At 35.9% G+C, this 21,173-nt stretch overlaps 1 protein-coding gene across 10 annotated transcripts in view; it reads left to right on the forward strand.

Annotated features, from left to right (window-relative positions):
• The window catches only part of SNAP91 (synaptosome associated protein 91), a 147,974-nt gene that overhangs the window by 59,704 nt on the left and 67,097 nt on the right, over positions 1-21,173 (forward strand). For 7 of the 10 annotated variants that reach the window (XM_044246282.1, XM_044246330.1, XM_044246313.1 and 4 more), the window contains exons 8-11: positions 4,763-4,869; positions 10,339-10,380; positions 16,510-16,580; positions 18,685-18,690. In XM_044246282.1, the coding sequence (XP_044102217.1) occupies positions 4,763-4,869; positions 10,339-10,380; positions 16,510-16,580; positions 18,685-18,690 (226 nt within the window). The remainder of the gene's footprint in view (positions 1-4,762; positions 4,870-10,338; positions 10,381-16,509; positions 16,581-18,684; positions 18,691-21,173) is intronic. The other 3 variants (XM_044246305.1, XM_044246320.1, XM_044246355.1) reach the window with 1 other exon arrangement.

Consider the following 21,173-nt stretch of genomic DNA (forward strand, 5'->3'; position numbering starts at 1 on the left):
GTAGAGCCCAGACACCTGAAGCTATAATCGAGGAAGTAGGGAGTCCCATCAAATGGATGTGACTATAACCACTACTTTTCAAAACTAGGGAAGCTGGAGGTGGACAATGGAATGCTGCCGAAGGATAATCTTACACTTCTGGGACTTTCTTGTCACAGAAATAGCCAAAGATGTATAGGAAGATGGCTTCTGTCTCAGTTTACTTTCCAGATCTCTCACAGGCCCATCTAACTTACAGAACTGAATTTGCATCCACCATCCTGGCTTCTCATGAGTTTAGAGAGAGAATGGGGGTTGGGTAAGGCAATCAAACTCAGTGCTCTTAGAGATTTTGCCTTATTGGAGAAGGATACCTGTTCTTAATAGGTAATCCAACACTGTATTACCTTTATTTCAGGTGGGAGTGTTTATTAGTAAACCAAAATAACTGATCTTCCCACTCCCTTTTGTGGGCCTATCTTACTCTTCCTTACCACTCATAAATGTGAGTTTTTGCTAAGGTTCATTTCTAGCCAGTTATTTTTCTGCTTTTTGTGTATATTTTTCATTGGAAACCCTATGGTTTCCTATGGAGATGTCCTTATGATGAGTCCCAGGTCTATTAATTCAGTCTGTGACCTTTCTTCCAAGCTTCGGTTTTGCAGGTCTTTCTTTGTAGACACTTAAATTTAGATACTTAAAATTCAGCAATGTCCAAAACTGAACTCTCGAATTTGCCCTTCCTAATCTCATTTCTGTTGGTATATATAGTCTTTTAAACCTCAAGCCTCAGTTATCTTTGAGTTGCTCATCTTACCCAACTCCATAGCTGTCAGAAATGATGTTCTGCTGATTCCTTCTCATGCCCTCTCACTAGTGTACCCTTGTTTTAAACAATTCTTGCCTCTGCTTTAAGGACATCAGTCTTAAAATTCATTTAGCAGTTGAACACGTTAAGCTATGTTTTTCTCCTAGATCTCTTTTACTGCCTCTCTGTTTTATTTTCTCTTTTTGTTGACTTCAGAGATAAGATTATAGTAAGAATGCATTTTCTCTGTATTTTAAAATGATAACCATGCAATATATATTTTTATTTCATCTAAATTGAAAAGGATAGTCTATTGGCTAACATTAGGAGCAGAAAAAGAGTTGTATCTTCATATTAAAGACCTGACCTCAGAAGTGTAGATGTGTGCATTCTTGCCTTACCGCCTTCTGCTATTGAGTGGCTTTCATTCAGCGTTGCTGTTAAATTGCTCTTTTGAAAGTAGCACACTACAGTGATGTGTATTATGTGGGACATGTATTGCATGGAGCACTGGTATTATATGTAAACAATGAATCTTGGAACATTACATCAAAAACTAATGATGTACTGTATGGTGACCAACATAACATAATAATAAAAAAAAGAAAGTAACACTCTAGAAGATATGTATACTTACTATCCTAAGTATTTTGAGACAGGTGTGTTATTTATTTATTTATTTATTTATTTACTAAGTAGTGCTAGTAATTAACTTTATAAATACATTATGAGTTAGTTTTAATCAAGGACTTCATGAGGGCGCCTGGATGGCTCAGTGGGTTAAGCCGCTGCCTTCGGCTCAAGTCAGGATCTCAGGGTCCTGGGATCGAGTCCCGCATTGGGTTCTCTGCTCAGCGGGGAACCTGCTTCCTCCTCTCTCTCTCTGCCTGCCTCTCTGCCTCCTTGTGATCTCTCTCTGTCAAATCAATAAATAAAATCTTTAAAAAAAAAATCAAGGACTTCATGAGCAATTCTCTGCATCTCATGTTGGAATCAATGTTGGTGCTGCAAATCTTTGCAAACATTTTATCACTATAATGAAACTGATGTGCAAGTAAGGAGATGCTTTCCTTCTGACTTATGGGCATAAGTGATAGTCCACATGCAGAGCCTCGGTTTATTTCACAGGAATAAGATCCTTTTCATCAGGTTCTTGTTCCTTAGGACAGCTATTCTGTGAAAATTAATACTAATATGAAAAGGGAATTTATCAACACATTATAAAGATGAACTTTACAAAAGCCAAGTTTGGAATTTCATTTCAAATGCTGAAAATCCACATATCTTATCTTTAGTATGAAATAAAGACAGAGGCTCATTTCTGGATGACCCATTCCCTCTCTCAAGAGTATGAATTGCTCCTGGCCCTACCCTAATCCCTAAGAGGACAAGGGCACCTCACCGCTCCCCCTACATCAGCACAGGTTGCTTTTCTGTGTCATTCCCACTGTAACTGAAACAATGAGGAAATTATAACCTAAAGCCATAAAAATGTCATTACTTTTGTTCCTGAATCCTGAATTACCATGAAAGATATGAACAATTTAAAAAGCATCCAGAAGAGACAGAGAAAAATTGCTTAAGAGTCTGATACATTGGTTCTAAAAGGAAATTGAGATTATTCAGTTGGTTTCTCTTTTTGTGTTATTGCTGAAGATCTGATGCAAAGAAATGACCTTAGTTATAGTAAAGAAAAGTAATTTAGACATTTGAAAGAAATTATTTACGTGAAGATTGTTTAAAAAGAAAGAAAGAGGGGCGCCTAGGTGACTCAGTTGTTAAGTATCTGCCTTCAGCTCAGGTCATGATCCCAGGGTCCTGGGATAGAGCCCCACATCGGGTCTTTTACTCGGCGGGAAATCTGCTTCTCCTTCCCACTCCCCCTGCTTGTATTCCCTTTCTCGCTGTCTCTGTCTCTGTCAAATAAATAAATAAAATCTTAGAAAGAAAGGAAGAGAAAAGAAAAGAAAGAAGTGTATTTTACCAGAATAAGTCCTTTTTCCCCCCCAAAAGTTAACTGAAAAAGATTTGTTCCCTTACAGCACCAAGAGTCTATGTGTAGCCTTAGAAAACAGGATAGAGCAGATAAAGATTAGATTCAGCCATTTTTTAAAGTTGAAGTGTAGTTGACATACAGTATTATATTAGTTTCAGATGTATCAACATATTGATTTGACAGTTCTATACATCATCACTCAATGCTGACCGTAAGTGCATTCACCGTCTGTCACCATACAGTGTTACTACAGGATTACTGTGTTCTATATGCTGTACTTTTCATCTGTGTGACTTATTTATTTTATAACTGGAAGGTCCTACTTCTTAATTCCCTTCATCCACTTTACCCATCCCCCACCCCTCCCCTCTGCCAACCACCAGTTTGTTCTCTGTATTTAAGAGTCTTTATTTTTTGTTTGTTTTACTTTTTAAATTCTACGTCTCAGTGAAATCATATGGTATTTGTCTTTCTCTGACTTGCTTCACTTAGCATAATACCTCCTAGGTTAGATTTGGCCATTTTTTAAAAGATTCACATCCTTCTCAAATCTTAAGTGGAAAACAGTATGTGTTTGTTTTCTTGATCTTTTTGCCTCCCTTGAATGTCCTACAGGGGAGGTCCATGTTAAATGTAAAATTACCCAGACTGTCAACAGAAGGTAATGAGTAGCTACCCTCAATAATTAGTTCTTTGTGTAATTATATATTATTAAACCTTTCTTGAGAAAATTCAAAATACTTTTAAGGTAGTAAAATTACATGCTGAATGAAGTGAAGAACTTTAAATTATGAAAGAATATAAAAATAGCATGTGTTTCACTGTGTGGAAATATAAAATAATAAATAATACGAAATCATCTTCAGTTATGATCCAGAGTTGCCTGGAAGCTATTGTAGACCTTGGCCTTCTCTGTCTCCATCTGCCATGTCAGTAATTATTGACTGAATGAACTGATAAATGACTGGCTGGCAAAAATACTGATAAAGTGCTGGTTTTCTTCCAAACACATATGGAGAAACTACACTCATGTAATGTAATTATAATGGAACTATAGCACCCATGTAATGTAATTATAATGGAACTATAGCACCCTAGTAATTCTGAATTCCAGTCTTGGGAGTGCAAAAGAGAGCAGCAAAAGAATCCTCTGTTTTTCTGTCTGGGAAGCTGAAGGTTGAGAAACAAGATACAATTGTGGACTAGAAAACCATGATGAGTTTGGTAAACCAAATATTTTTCATAAAACTCCACTACTTTATAACTAAGAGACACATTATAATGTTTGAAAGAAATCTCTTGTGGCCAACAAAAGTATAAATTTATACAGTGTATAGACAATTTTTTAAAAGATGTTATTTATTTATTTGACAGACAGATCACAAGTAGGTAGAGAGGCAGGCAGAGAGAGAGGAGGAAGCAGGCTCCCCACTGAGCAGAGAGCCCGATGTGGGGCTCCATCCCAGGACCCTGGGATCATGACCTGAGCTGAAGGCAGAGGCTTTAACCCACTAAGCCACCCAGGTGCCCCGTGTATAGACAATTTAAAGAATTCTTTAACTTAGAGAAATTTATTGCTTTATGATATATACTTTATTGGTTTATGGTGAGCTAGTAAGAAAGTAATGATGCTATAGAATGCAGTCATAACTTTTGAGATTATCATCAAATATTTGATGCTGTTTTCTAAAGCAGGGTTCTAGGATATATGGATCATGAGTTAACTTGTTGTGACACTTCATACATTCTACTTCAGGTGTGCTTTCATTATTTAAATGCTTCCCTTTGAGACACCTAGAACCTAACACTGGTCTTAAACTTCACGGTTCCCCTTTGTTTAGGTGCTTTAGAACCTCATAGAGGTTTTAGTGCCTAGTGTTTTAATCTAAACATTCATTTAAGTTTTAATTAATAGTATTAAGCTTAGAAGAAAAATTGAATATTATAGTCTTTTCAAAATGCTTGTCTATCTCTTCCAGAAAAGTTTTTTGAAATGAAGAAAGGACAATGTAAAGATGCCCTAGAAATTTACAAACGATTTCTAACTAGAATGACACGAGTATCTGAATTTCTCAAAGTTGCAGAGGTAAGTAATAGTAACCTGTGTTGGGAATATAATTTAAGAGTATTCACTTATGTATCTAGAGTCAATAATAGGGCTTATAATCTGACAAGACATTCTGTCCCAGAGCCCCGGTGTGTTAGGGTTGGAAGTGATCTCAGAAGTCCTCTCTTCCCAACTTCTCACTCCAACGGTACTTTACACTCCTGCATCCCAATTAGATAATCACTCTGTGTTCAAACACAAGTTTCATGGGTACTGAGCAGATTCACAGCTTTGCAAGGTTGTTCATCTCTCCTCTCCACTTAATAGCTATCTTTGATCATATGGAAGGGCTTCCTTTTTATTGAAGCTTTTTTTTATTGAAAAAAAAAAGTCCTTAGGAAAGTCCATTTATTTTTCTCAGTGTGTAGAAATCATAAATACAACCTTTTTATTTTGTCAGTGATTTAAATACAATGAAAAAATTAAAGTATCATTAATTTTATGAAGTCTATAAATTGTTTCTTAAGGTTGCCTGTAACCGTACAGTTGGTGTTCCCAAGGTTACCTGTAAGTTGAAGTTTCCTCTTATGAAATCCAGTTATTGATTGATACTGGTACTGGGACTTATGACATTGTTATTTCAGTCCTTTCACAGGTTGGACAGTTGATTCTTATCTTACGTTGTCAGTGAACAAATTGTTGGGCTGAGTGGAGCGCCATGTGTGAGGGGTTCTGAAGCCCAACAGCAAAGCATACAAGGCCTTGAGCTTGGGAGGTTCATGCCATGGTTTTGCTGTTTTTGCCATTTTGAGAATATAGCACAAGAACAAGCATTTTACACCCACAATTCCAAAAGCACTCTGGTCCATACATTTTCTTTCAAATTTCATTTATTCACAGGAATATTATCACATTCACATTAGGAGCCTGATACTACAAAATGCTGCCTCTTGACCTTTGGTCCATAGAGTTCATAATCAGAATAGAAGTCTTTGTTTTTTTACAAATAATCTGGGAAGCAAAGGGTAAGGAATAGTTTATAGGAATTACATATACACTAAAGCATGTTTATGTGTATTTCTCTTGGGCTTATTGATGTTGATTTGTCTTTAAGAAAGGATAGAATTGCTTGAAACTTTTGGTTTGGCTGCTACACAGTTTTACTTTTTTTATTTGATAAGATTTTCCTATGGTTTAACCCAGTTACCAATATAATCTAGTAAAATTTGCCTGACTTTCTTCTGTGGAAAGATCAATTATGCCTATGCATCCAGAGTGGACGATCCTTTCATTGTTCCATTAATTCCTGGTGCACATGCTACCCAGTCCCCCACCTCTTATTATATATGTTAGATAGGTAAGGAGCTGGACATGAGATGGTTGGGGTATACATTTCTCTAATCAGCACTGTAAGGTCTGATCAGCACTGTAAGGTCTTCACGAGAAATGGGGTACTTATTTATTAGCTCATTCTATTTTTAGACGTAAAATTTTATTTCATGTCTCTTGATCACCTCATGTTAGCATGGGCCCATTTCAGGCTGTTGAGAAGGAAATACGTAGAAATGAGACGTTATTTTGAGAGTCTAAATAACTCAATACAAATATTCTACTTTATTTGAACGCTATGACTAGGGCTTTTTTATAGAATGATACTAATTTACAAAATTATTTTTAATAGAATAGACACTAACCTGCAATGGGCTAACAATAACCATTTGTTTTCTTTAGTTAAATTATATTGCTCATAATATAGACATTAATTGTTTGAACCATTGTTAAGTGGTTTGTATTGGTAAATACAGAAATTTCTTTTTTCTTTAATTAAAGATTTTTTTTTTAATTTGACAGACAGATCACAAGCAGGCAGAGAGGCAGGCAGAGAGAGGAGGAAGCAGGCTCCCCACTGAGCAGGGAGCCCGATGGGGGGCTTGATCCCAGGACCCCGAGATCATGACCCGAGCTGAAGCAGAAGCCTTAACCCACTGAGCCACCCAGGTGCCCCTAAATACAGAAATTTCTTAAGAAATGTACAAAGCGGAGCACCTGGGTGGATCAGTGGGTTAAGCCTCTGCCCTCTGCTCAGGTCATGATCTCAGGGTCCTGGGATCGAGCCCCACATTAGGCTCTGCTCAGCAGGGAGCCTGCTTCCCCCTCTCTCTCTGTCTGCTTCTCTGCCTACTTGTGATCTCTATCTCTCTGTCAAATAAATAAATAAGTAAATAAATCTAAAAAAAAAAAAAGAAAGAAATGTACAAATCTTCTTTCTGTACCAAACTGCTCTTGTGTGGTGTACTTATGAATGGACTTAGATCCAATAGCTACCCTGTAATTGGTACCATTTTCCTGAAGACTTCCAGATTGCCATTTTTAAAATACAACTATATATTAGCTATTTGGCAAACATTAACAAATTGTCTGCCATATTAAAAAACAAAAACACAGAGTAGTTGAACAACTTATATGGAAATATTCAAATACCCCAGAGAAATTGCTTGAAGTGTAGAAAACTTAGTGTGTTTTGAATTCTTACAATAAAGTCTCCTAAAGCAGGCAACTGAAACTTTGTAAAATGGTTATTTTATAGGTAATAGGCATTTCTGCTAAACACACTTCCCTTTTTTTTTTAAGGTTTTTTTTTCCCCAATTTATTTATTTTCAGAAAAACAGTATTCATTATTTTCTCACCACACCCAGTGCTCCATGCAAGCTGTGCCCTCTATAATACCCACCACCTGGTACCCCAACCTCCCACCCCCCGCCACTTCAAACCCCTCAGACTGTTTTTCAGAGTCCATAGTCTCTCATGGTTCACCTCCCCTTCCAATGTACCCAAATTCCCTACTCCTCTCTAACGCCCCTTGTCCTCCATGCTATTGGTTATGCTCCACAAATGAGTGAAACCATATGATAATTGACTCTCTCTGCTTGACTGATTTCACTCAGCATAATCTCTTCCAGTCCCTTTTTATAGAACTAAGTTATTCTTAGTTTGCTATTCTACGATTAAATACCAAGTCGTAGGAGTTATGTCTCCCAGAATATTTGCAGACAGAAAGTGATGAGATTTCTGTAATACAGTCACACCTCAGCTCAAGCCTCCAATTATATTATGGTTCAGAAGTTCAGGTTAGTGAAAATAGCAGTGTCAAGAAAGAATTCCTAAATTATGTCTTTCTGTTCAAGAAAGTTCTGTTAACTATCTGTTTAAGAGAAACACATCACCTTTTATCAAAATGTTCCCAATATTAAAGATCTGTAATATTTTAATTTCAAAAATGCTGACTTCATTCATATTAATATTTTAATGGATCACCTAAAGAGGTATTAAAGTATGGAAATAAATGGAATGGAACAAAGTTATCTTAGTTTATAATTTCCATAATTATAATAGTTAAGTGAATTTAGGGAAAAGACATTAGTTTCCCTAAAGCAGAGTTTAGTCATTGGCAGGTAATGTCTTTACCTCTGGGAGGAACCTGCAGCCTAAGTTGCTCTAGGAGAATGAGGGTCAGTGCTCTACATTGGTGATTCTCTACACGGGATGATTTTGTTCCCTTCTCTTCCCCAGCATCCAGTGTCTGGAGTCATTTTTGGTTGTCACAACTGGAGGAAGGGAAGGTCTGCTGGCATCCAGTGGGCAGAGAAGGATGTTGCTAATAACGTACAGTGCACAAGACAGACCGTATCAAAGCATTATCATCCAAAAATGTGAATGGTGGCAAGGCAGAGAAAGCAAAAGAACTTAACTAAGAGCATTTGTCAAACAAGTGGGCTTCCTAATCTCTAGTTTGCCTTACTGTCTTTGTAGGAGCCCAACACTTACATTTAACGTATTTGCTTCTGCAGTTCCACCAACTTGAGCAAAGCAGTTCATTTCTCAGAGGGACTTGATTTTAACCCACTTAGTTTCTTTGAGCCTAAATTTTATCATTTAAATAAAAAGAAAGAATTGATGTTATGACTTCTATTTTCCCTAATTTTTATTTTGAATAATTTTTAAACCCACAAAAGAGTTGGTAGAGCAGTATAGTGAACACGTACATACCCTCTTCTTTGATTCACCTTCATTTATATATTCCCATATTTGTACTCTTTCTTGCTGTTTCCCCATTCTGCTCTTCCTTGCTCCACTGCTTCCCTTCCCCAAGCTACCAACACTTAAAATTCACTGTGCTTTTACCTAGTAATTCCACTCCTACACATGCATCCTACAGATGTGTCCACACAGGTGCACAGTGCTGTGTGCAGCAGGGCTTGCAATGGCCAGAGATGGGAAGCAACACCAATGCTTGTTAATACATGACTTGTTAAGGGCGCCTGGGTGGCTCAGTGGGTTAAGCCGCTGCCTTCGGCTCAGGTCATGATCTCAGGGTCCTGGGATTGAGTCCCGCATCGGGCTCTATGCTCAGCAGGGAGCCTGCTTCTCTCTCTCTCTGCCTGCCTCTCTGTCTACTTGTGATGTGATCTCTGTCTGTCAAATAAACAAATAAAATCTTTTAAAAAAAAAATACATGACTTGTTAAATAAATAAATCGTAGGAAAAGACGCTGTTTAAAAAATAAAGAAACTCTGTTAATATGGATATAGGTCTGGGATATATTGCTAAATGAAAAATATAAGGTCAGTGTATGTGTATATATATACATATATATAAATACACTATTGTAAAATAATGTGGGAAATAAATATGTATTTATAAATTTCCAATTTCCTTGGGTATACATAAAAAAACCAGGTGATGGGTATTAGAGAGGGCATGGATTGCATGGAGTGCTGGGTGTGGTGCAAAAACAAGGAATACTATTATGCTGAAAATTAAAAAAAAAAAAAAACTTTGAGAGGATATGTAAGAAACAAACAAAATGTTTCTCTCTGTGGGAAGAGGGATGGATAATATACCCTGAACAAGTTATTGAAACTAAATGAACATTCCCGGTCCAGAGGATTTACTGAGCATTTATAACAATTTAGATTTAAGCTAAGCTTTTTTTTTAACTTTTTAGCTGCCATTTGCCGTGGAGGAAATCTTAAATTTTTTTTTTAAAGATTTTATTTACTTATTTGACAGAGAGATCACAAGTAGGCAGAGAGGCAGGCGGAGAGAGAGGGGGAAGCAAGCTTACCACTGAGCAGGGAGCCTGATGTGGGGCTCCATCCCAGGACCCCGGGATCATGACCTGAGCTGAAGGCAGAGGCTTAACCAACTGAGCCGCCCAGGAGCCCTGAAATTTTAAATTTTATGCTTCAATTTCCTAAATCTTTTTTTGGCCTTTGGTAAAATTTTGTACATTTATTATATCTAACTACATGAACAAAATCATTGCTCTACTATGTTGAATGGAAAACTACACAAGACAGACTTTCAAAGTGAGATTGACAGTTCTTGTATACCAGGATTGAGCTGTGATTTTAACTAATTCTGTGGGTGATCTTCTGTTAAATGCAAAGAAATTAATTTAAAAAAGAAATCCCACTAAGTAACTCCTTATTTTTTTTAATCCACAGCAAGTTGGCATTGATAAAGGTGACATTCCTGACCTCACGCAGGTAAGTGATTCTCTGAGTGCAAAGTGTAATATGCATGATAGTGTTACTTTGTAGTTTGGCATAAAAGATCTTACTTAGGACATAGACTTGTAAGCATTTAATGCATTTTAAATTTAGGCCTACCAACTTTCTTGGAAATTATTCTAGTTTGCATATTTTTTCTAGCTATTGAATGTATTTCTGGAGTTAATATGAAGATTCACCTGCCCTCGTAACATAGTTTCTTCTTTATAAGCAACTGAATTTACTGTTTTGAGACTATCTTTTCATTCTTGAACTTGATTCAAAATCAAGCCTTATGTAGTAATGTTTAAAAGTGCTTTGTCTATGAATAGTGACTATTGGTAGGCATGTAGTTGGAACACTTGAAATATTCTTTCTTTTTGTTCTCCTAGTTTTCAGTATTTCCCAGGTATGAAGGAGGGGCATGAAAGAGAAACACTCTGAAATCATAGTTCTACTGATTCTTGTCTCTCCTGTGAAGCAGAGAAATTCCTACTATAAAAGAACCTTTTTCAATAAGTCATAGTGGTAGATAAGTGATTTTTCTGGGGACCATCTAGTCAGCAAAAACAATAGCAGTAGTTGCATATCAATCCTTTTATCTGTTAAGAGGTTATATTGTAGGGCTCCTAAGATGTAGAATCAAGAACCATTCACATGGGCAGAGTTACCATGTGACTTTTCTCAAAATCGGCAGGAACTATTTTTATTTAATTGACTCTTTACTCTGTTATGGTAAATTTCTATCCCAAACATGTCCTTTAACTAGAGATTTTGAGATGATAAGAGAGAATGTAGAGCTTCTATCTTACATACTAGTAATGAATGTATGGGTTTTCTGTGTTTGTAAATAAAAAGAGTCATAATAGAGAAAATTGTCATAATAAAAGATGACCCCCTTTTTAATAATACCAAAATGCATATGATTGACTATCTTTGTAATCCCTTGCAGTGTTTCTATATTTGAAATAATATTTACCTTAAATTTTTATTAAAAATTAAAGAACCCCAAAGTAATGACCTCTGTATTTATATTATTAAAATAACCAGTTAAAAATAAAATAAAATAACCAGTTAAATACCAATAATTTTTCACAAATAAAATTCAGAAAATAATTCAGAATATGATGGCTTTGTATTTTTTGGCTTTAAAAGTTGGGAGATCACTGCTTCTAGTAGACAGATATTAATATAAAATATTTTTGCTATTGTGAGAAGACAGTGTTCTTTGATCAGGTACATACCTGGATAAGGTGTTAGTATCACTTTGGATATGGCTTAAATATTAAGTGTGCACAAGGTACTATTAAAAATCTTTTTATTGGATACAGATTTATGAATTTGATAGCACTGTAATAAAAAATGAAGACAATCAGTGTGCTTTAATTTTAAATTATTTAATGATAATAAATATTTACATTGTAGTGTGGTAAAATAGCCTAGATAAATAATACCTATTAACCTAAAGGTAGATATTAAAATATTTTGTTCAATAAATAGCTTTTGGAAATGGTAAATCATCTTTATTTCAACTGTATAGACATCTCGTACTGTGGAATAAAAGTAAAAGTATATTATCAGAAAGGCTTTCAGTTAAGAAGAAAACAGGTCCTCATTTGTTTCAGTTTGTATAATATTTGAAAGAGACAAAAGTTTAAAAGGATACTTAAATATTTTTTTGTTTGGGGCACCTGGGTGGCTCAGTTGGTTAAGTGTCTGACTCTTCAGCACAGGTCTTGATCTCAGGGTCGTGAGTTCAGTTCAGACCCTGCTTGTTCTTTTTTTTTTTTTTTTTTAAATTGTAGTATGTCCTTGAAAGAAGGACTCACATACTTGGGTGTAATTTTGAATGCTACTATAATATTCGTTATAATTTATAGATTCTCCTTCCCTGAAGAAGCAGTTGAGAGATATACTATTTAATGGTGTACGTTGTGTTATCACAACTTGGGGAACAGAAATCCTATCCTTAAGGTAAAATCTTGCTCTGGGTATTCTGTGATATTCATTATAATCTAATATCATTCTTTTCTCTGCTTTTCTTTTATGACCTTAAGAGTCACATAAACTTCCATGTAAACATTTATTTTAAAACTACCTTCTCGTACTCACACAAAAAATCTTTAGTTCATTTCTCCAGTGTCTATTTAAAATCTCAGTACAAAAGTATTTCGTGCTTTGAAATTTCTTAATAAGTAACCAAATTCTGATTTCTGTTGGGATTGTGAGTGACAGAACTAAACATTCTCCCTAATTCTTATTTAGAGCCTCTACCACAGGTCTGGTGGAGACTTCTCATCAGTCTGGCAACGTAGACCCACTACAACAGTATGACCAGGTCTGAGCTGGAATGTGAGCTATTCTAGGGTTAGTCCTTTAGACAGTGTTGGACCAGGATTAATCTGGAGATAGGTCAGAGACACCTGGTTGTGTGGACTCAGTTTAATGCCTTTGAGATTAGAACCTAATCTCTGCTCTCTGCCAGATCCTCTGTGGTCAACACAGCAACTGAATCTAGCTGGGCAATGAACCAAAATACCCAGCATGGATGAGGATTAACGAGGAGATGGAGATGGGGAGGCTACCTTGCGTCTGGGAATAAGAATAGGCTGCTTGTAACTGGAAAAAAAGATTAGACTTCCTCTTGCAGCAAGGCAGAGAAGAGGAATTTAATAGATATCATTTTGGTTGGAAAATGCACAATATAAATACCAACGTGGTCATCTGTAGCCCTCTTTAAATAATTATACATATATCATCATGATTGCATTTAAATTATGAACCTCAGTGAATCTTTAGTAAGTCATTCAGAAGTGCTGTATTATATACGAAGTGGAATATGATATCAAAACTGAAATATTTCTCAGCACTTTCAAATGCTTCAAAATTTTGAACGATCCTTTTGTTGCTTTTTTTTTTCTGTTCCATTTTAATGATGCTTTAGAATCTAAAGCATGTGAATTGTAGATGGATGCTTCCTTTTGGATCCCGGCTTACAGTCAGCTTTGAATTTGTTCCAGGATAAAGATTTTCAAAATAACATTTCCTGTTTGGCGTGTGTGTGTGTGCGCGGCACGCGCGCACACGTGAATGTGCACGCACACATTCCAAATTCAAAATATCTCCTTTTATGAAAAACATCTTAGGTTTTGATGTTAGGAATTCTGGTTGATCTGAAAACTACAGGTAAAGAAAAGGTTTTTTTAAAAAAAAAAACCTGTACCACTGATGAATCAGTTATCTGTTAATTTCCACAGAATGACTCTTCATCCTTGGGTCAGTTTTCCATTCAACTGGTCTCTTGACTTGGGTATTTTTAAAAATAAGCAACTAAAGACCCTGCTAATTATAGTTTGTTCTTTTAAGTTCCTTTTATAACAGCAGGGACATTCTTAAAGTTTTGCTCATTGGAAATTTGAAACAATTTTTGCTATTTTGTCTACTACATGCCAAGATAGACTCAGTGCTATAGAGTTAGGAGGCAGGCAGTATTCCTATGTTTGTGCACATTACTATCAAAATAGGGTTTTTCTCCCCTCCAAAGCATTTAAGGAATTTATTTCTATTAGATTTCACATATCCATATAAGAAATATAAATGATGAAGCATTTTTTTAAAGATTTTATTTATTTATTTGACAGACAAAGATCACAAGTAGGCAGAGAGGCAAGCAGAGAGAGAGGAGGAAGTAGACTCCCCGCTGAGCAGAGAGCCTGAAGTGGGGGCTCTCTCCCAGGACCCTGGGATCATGACCTGAGCCAACGGCAGAGGCTTTAACCCACTGAGCCACCCAGGCACCCTGATGAAACATTTTTAAATTTTTAAGATAAAATGCTCCAAACTTAATTTTATGTGCAATTTATCACAAAATAACTCCCCTTAAAGGTGAAAGTCAATTTTGTATTCTGTACTCATGGTAAGATTTTTTTCAGCAATTGTTATTTTTGTGACTGTTACTTTATTTTAAACTTTTCATCCACAAATTATTAAGAAACCTTGCAAACTGCCTTTCTGGTTTTGGGTTTATCTGTTAAGATAACTAAGGAAGTTTATAAAAGAAAACACCACCTTTTTTTTTTTGTTATCTTAAATTGTTGTGTTTTGTGACTTTAAGTAGCATTTATCCTTTTAAACAGTATTAACACAGAATCACATTTTCTTTACATTGCATTTAACATTTAGAGGACCTGTGTCTTGTAACCAGAGAGAGGTTCTGTGGCTTGATATATTTTTTCTCACTATGATCCCAGTGGGGGAAAAAAAAAAAAGATATAGGAATATTTTGAAGTTATATGTCCAGGCTTCCTAAGTTCCATTACTATGACAATTATAGTTATTATTATTATTATGACAATTAGCATGATAATTTTGAGGTTATTGGGAATTAATTCACCTAAAAAATGTACAGCCTTTTCTGTTTTCTTGCTTTTAAGAATACAGTGTATATTCCATTTATTCAATGAATACATCTATATATTGTATTATTCTATGGAGCAAAATTTTCCTTATATCTTAAAATTTTTTTTTATAACTTAGAGGTATACTCTTAGTTGCAGTTTATTGGACTGTGTTGAGTAAGTCTATTTTCACCTGAGTTATATTTTTTAAATTCTAATTTGTATAACTTTCTAAATTTTTTATATCTCCCATAATCATTACTTTTTCTACTCTATAGGCCATAACTTCTTAGGTAATTCTCATAGGGCTGATTCTTTCTACCCTACGTCCATCTCTTTTAGCAAGTTCAAATTTTTGTTCACTTAATTGGGGAGGGTATGTGCTATGGTGAGTTCTGTGAAGTATGTAAACCTGGCTATTCACAGACCTGTACCCTTGGGGATAAAAATACATTATATGTTTATTTTAAAAAATTCAAAAATTAAAAATAAAAAAAGAAATAAGATAATTAAAAATTCTGTTCACTTAATAATTTATAATAATCATATAATTACATATATAATAATCACATAATTGTTAAGATGGTTCATGAATCTATTAGTGAAGTGAAAAATGATACTAAATATCCTGAACTTTTAAAATTAAAAATTCTTAATAAGAATTTTCAAATTCTACTTGATTTTGTCATTATAGGTACCATGTAAAATGTACAGTTATATGAATTTCCTTGAATTCTGGGAGCTATTTTAGCAATTAGCATAAAGGTCTTCAAAATTAATTTCATATTAATTTGAAGGATAATTATTAGAATTAAATGTGTCTATAAATGTGCTTAAATATTTTCATTCATGGAGTACTGTTCTCTGAATGCTTACACTGCTGTTTAGGTCTAATTTAGGTTAAAATTATTTAAAGATAACATTAAGTTTCTAATGCTTGAGGAATAGTGGGGATGGAATATATGTATGAACTTATTATTTCTCTTTCTAATATGTAGTAAAATGCCATCGCTTTGTATTGCCTAAAATGTTAATATAAGAACAAACATTCAGGTACCTTTTAGTAAAAGAGTTGAACTACATTAAATCTTCTAATACACAGTAGTTTAACATTACCACATTTGCTGAAGTATTTACTTTATTATGTATATAAATCAAATAGCTCAGTAATAAGAAAATCTTAATTGTTGTTGACTATTAAAGATGTATCCTTTTCTCCACAACTATCATTTACACCGCCCCCAACTTTTATTTATAGTAGTAACAATTTTTCCTAACATTTCAGTCAAGTGTAGATAAGTGAGATTTTACTGTACTTTCAGACTTCTGTAAGTTTGTATTTAGGCACTTGTATTTTTTTACTTGGATACAAATACCCATTCCTTTTTCCTTTTCCATGTGGTCTTGTGGAAACATACAGTAGACTCTATCTGAGTTTACTGCATATAAGTAATGTCACAGAAAAAGTCTATCCAATGTAATCTGTACACTGAAACCACGCTGTAGCACCACTGGCTGTGCAGTAGAGTTAACTGCATGTAAGACGGGCCTGTCTGAGATTCCATGGGATTTAAATATTTAAGTGCCAATAGAACCTGGAATGCAATCACCTCACATCTGTAGTGGGGTCCACCCACAGAACTCCACCATGCAAAGTTACAGTGGTGTTCCAGTGTACTTACTTTGAAAGAAAGCAATGCAGACATTTATTTTTACTTTCTTATTGTAGGCTCCCAGCAGTCTTATGGAGACCCTTGAACAGCATCTAAATACATTAGAAGGAAAGAAACCCGGAAACAAGTACGCATTAGTTGTATAATTCTAAATAAGATGAAAAAAATGCTGTAGTCGTTCTTTGTAAGAATGAGATGTATCATGGTACCACTTTTACTCCTACAGTTTTAGGGTATGCTTTATTGTAATTCTTCCAGGTTCCCTCAAAAATCCCGTCTGATTAACCTAGGACAGTGTGACCCCACGTAGAGGCAGTCTGTCTGCAGGCTAATGCAGCATATTAGTAGTTTGTACTTAGGTTCCCTGAACTTCCTGATGTATATACTTTCCCTTACAGGGGACTGACAATATGCTGAAAAAGAGTTGTTCATGTTAAAAATTGAGGCTGTTATCATTGGGCATGAGTAAAACAAGCACAGTTTCACAGGTAGCCTTGAACATTCTGTTACATTACGGACCCTGTTGTGAAAAAAGCCAAGCCCGCAAATAGAGTTTTCTGCATTTTAGACACTCCCCACTTGAAACATTCAGCATAGCATGCTGCTGGTATTTTGCTCAGGATCTTTATTATATAGTGAATATCAATCAATCAGCAGTAAGTGCTGTTTTACTAGATTTGCATACCTTTGCGCTTGGGCACATACATCTTTTTACTATTTTTCCTCATTGCATGCAAAAATGTGCAGGTTCCATTTCTTTTCTTCTTTCTGGAAAGTATCAGACTTGTCTCTTCATAGGACCCAGTGCTTTCCAGTCTTTGTGTCTTGCTCAAAGATTATAAATCTGCTAGTCTTGGATGCTTATCCTCCTTGTCTGTGTGTGTGTAAATCTTACCCATCCTGGGAGGGCTATCTCATTAAGCCTTCCTTAATCATGTACTGCATGTGTTGTGGACATTTTTCCCCCACATATGCGGTTTAGATAGATTTTCTGATTCTGAAGTTTGAGGACAATTTTATATTTCATTATCTCCACCTGTAACTGTCCCTACAGAGTCAGTTTGAAATCTGTCTGTTGGTCGCAGCTTTATGCTTGTTTCATTTCTGTTGACAGCAGAAGTTAACAGAAACAACCTATGAACTGATCATTGCAAGGCTGTATGCTGATGCTCGATTTTGCCTGTGATAACAGCCATCAAAATGCAACTCCTTTCTGTTTTCTTCTCTCTCAGCATTTGCCCAGAATCTATTCATGTCCTGATGTTACTTATTGCTTGTTGTTTCATTAGCTAAGTGTCATTTCGGTCTTCTTTTCCAAGTTAGTATAAAAATTATTGCATGTTTTAAATTTTCGACGATAGACAACACTGTAGGAAACTCTCAGACAGTTATGGTGGAACTGTTTGGTATGACGCATGACAGGACCTCCCAGGGACTCTGTTAAGATTGTTACCACAGTGCAAGTGCAAGGTCTACTCCTCCTTCATTGTGGCCATGGATGGTCAGACTTTTATAGACAGATCGATGCCAACTACAAAGACATGAGAGTGCATTAAGAGACACGGGAGTGAGTGCATTAAGATGCCCACTTCCAGGGATTGCTGGGGCTACTCAGTATTGGAGTATCTAAGAAGCCAAAGGAGTTGTGTAGGATTTAAGCAAAAGGAGCCAGGAAGCCTAAAAAATGTCCCTGTTCCTGTGGTGGAAGGATCTTTGGTGAAGGAAAGATGTATGTCCTCAGGACTTAAAGCCTCTCCCTTGGCAAGGCAATGCAGAATGCTTGGTCAAGAGTCAGCTTTTCTGTATTCTTGTCCCTTCAGAGCCCCCTGCACCCTGCACAGAGCCACAGTTTCCCCGTGGTACATCTGGCAGTACTGTGATCACCAGAAAAAGCTGCCTTCCGCGGTGCATTTCATGAGCCCTAATTTCAAGTCTGCATTCGCCCTCTTGTGGCTGCTGGAAGCTATCTTTGGAAAACAGCTTTGTACACGTAGTTACATTTCTAAGGGTAGGGAAATAGAAATCCAGTGATCTTGTTTTGAATTACCTTTGATCATAATGTTTCTCTCTCCTTTAAAATCATTTTATGCTTGTCATTTTTCTTTTCTGAATTGGCTGAGACCACATACGAACTTGTCTTTTACTTAGTCCCTATTTTTAAAGTAAATGAACTATATATAGTAGTTAACTGTGTTCTTCTTTGTATGTTTGTGCTTACCTGGGAACTTAAGTGAAGGGTGAGTACTACATTGAGTGACTTTTTGCATTTGGTTATGACTAAAAATGCAAAAAGCACTCTTAAGACTTCACATTTGGTATTTAGAACATTTAAAACTGATTCCTGTCCATTTTTTTACACATCTGTGTTTTTTTCATCATACTTTTTTGTCTCGCAAGGTGACTGGCATAAATGGTTTTACTTTATTTTGGTCTTCTCAAATCAAGGCTCACAATCTCACTTAGGTGTACGTCCATTCTTCTTAGATTTTTGAAAAAAGGCTTTTTTACTTGACTAGTAAACAGAAGATGTTCCCATGGCATATGGCAGAAGTGCCAAAGACAATGTTACAAAGAAAGTTAAAATTGTTTGTCTTTAAGAAGCAGTATAAAGTGATTCTAATCTCTGAGACAATGAAGCATTTTCAAATCTCTGCTATAAAAATATGCATACTCTTTACATTTAATGGCTTTTATTTACTGATACTCATTTTTGAAGTTTTATGCAAATACTGTGTGGTATATTTGTATACTGTGTGTTTCTTTGATTCCATAAAACAAAAGAGAAATTGATTTCATTTTACATATGGGTTTACTAAGTGCTGAGGATGCAGGAAACCTTATAAGTCGATTGTAATTAAAATTATTTGGATGACATAGATAGGTTTTTCCACATCTGTATTTTGTCTTTTTGTTTGTCTTCTGGCTAGCATTTATAGCCAAAATTATGTAGATATTATTGATGTGGATAAGACATAAAAAATTCCCTCTTTTGATGACTTACTGTTAACATCCTGGAAATAAACCTTGGTATTTTCTATGTTCATCATAAAAACCCATAGATTTATTTGTAGAATTTCACAGAATTTGGAATAGGACTACATGAATCATTCATTCTCTTTTAAAATTATATTTGTGCTTTATTCTTCCCAGTGCAGTTCAGTATGTACTAAATTTTTCTTGTTGAAATCATTAAAATAAATATTAATTTTTACTAAGTGTCATTATCTATATATATAAAATATTGTAGTGTTTCTTATAAAGGGTGCATGACCCATGGTAGGGTAGTAGGGTGGTAAATCAATGAAGAAAGGTAAAAGGAAGAGAGGAACACACAAGGCACGCCCATCTGAATTTGTATCAGGACAAGCTGGAATGTGAAACGAGCACAGGCTCTGGGCATCAATACAGACTCAGACTAGAGTCCTAAATCCACCATTAAAGAATGCTAAGTCTTTTTTTTTTTTTTTTTTTTTTTTTAAAGATTTTATTTATTTATTTGACAGAGAGAGATCACAAGTAGTCAGAGAGGCAGGCAGAGAGAGAGAGAGGGAAGCAGGCTCCCTGCTGAGCAGAGAGCCCGATGTGGGACTCGATCCCAGGACTCCGAGATCATGACCTGAGCCGAAGGCAGCGGCTTAACCACTGAGCCACCCAGGCGCCCAAGAATGCTAAGTCTTAAGCAAACTATATACTTCTGTGAGTCTCTAGCCTTCAGATTTCAATCAGTGATTAATGATGCTTTTTAAGGCTATGGCACCATAAGGAGTGCATACCTTTGGTTCTGACCACTTAGATGAAATCATGGCAAAGTCTAGGTGTGGGCCATAGGAACAGAGGTCTTTCATCCTGACAATTTAGTTTTACACAAAATAATTTTTTAAGCATTTTTTTTCAATTTATTTATTTTCAGAAAAACAGTATTCATTATTTTTTCACCACACCCAGTGCTCCATGTAAGCCGTGCCCTCTATAATACCCACCACCTGGTACCCCAACCTCCCACCCCCCCCGCCACTTCAAACCCCTCAGATTGTTTTTCAGAGTCCATAGTCTCTCATGGTTCACCTCCCCTTCCAATTTACCCAAATTCCCTACTCCTCTCTAACGCCCCTTGTCCTCCATGCTATTTGTTATGCTCCACACATAAGTGAAACCATATGATAATTGACTCTCTCTGCTTGACTTATTTCACTCAGCATAATCTCTTCCAGTCCCATCCATGTTGCTACAAAAGTTGGGTATTCATCCTTTCTGATGGAGGCATAATACTCCATAGTGTATATGGACCACATCTTCTTTATCCATTCATCCGTTGAAGGGCATCTTGGTTCTTTCCATAGTTTGGTGACCGTGGCCATTGCTGCTATAAACATTGGGGTACAGATGGCCCTTCTTTTCATGACATCTGTGTCTTTGGGGTAAATACCCAGGAGTGCAATTGCAGGGTCATAGGAAGCTCTATTTTTAATTTCTTGAGGAATCTCCACACTGTTCTCCAAAGTGGCTGCACCAACTTGCATTCCCACCAACAGTGTAAGAGGGTTCCCCTTTCTCCACATCCCCTCCAACACATGTTGTTTCCTGTTTTGTTAATTTTGGCCATTCTAACACAAAATAATTTTTAAGACTTTTGGCTCATTTTTTATACAAAGAGTACATGCATTCTTATTCTAAAATTCAAATAAAACTCAAATAATACAGAAATACCAGTGCCTACAAA

Source organism: Neovison vison, chromosome 1 (genome assembly GCF_020171115.1).
Source record: "Neovison vison isolate M4711 chromosome 1, ASM_NN_V1, whole genome shotgun sequence".
NCBI lineage: Eukaryota > Metazoa > Chordata > Mammalia > Carnivora > Mustelidae > Neogale > Neogale vison.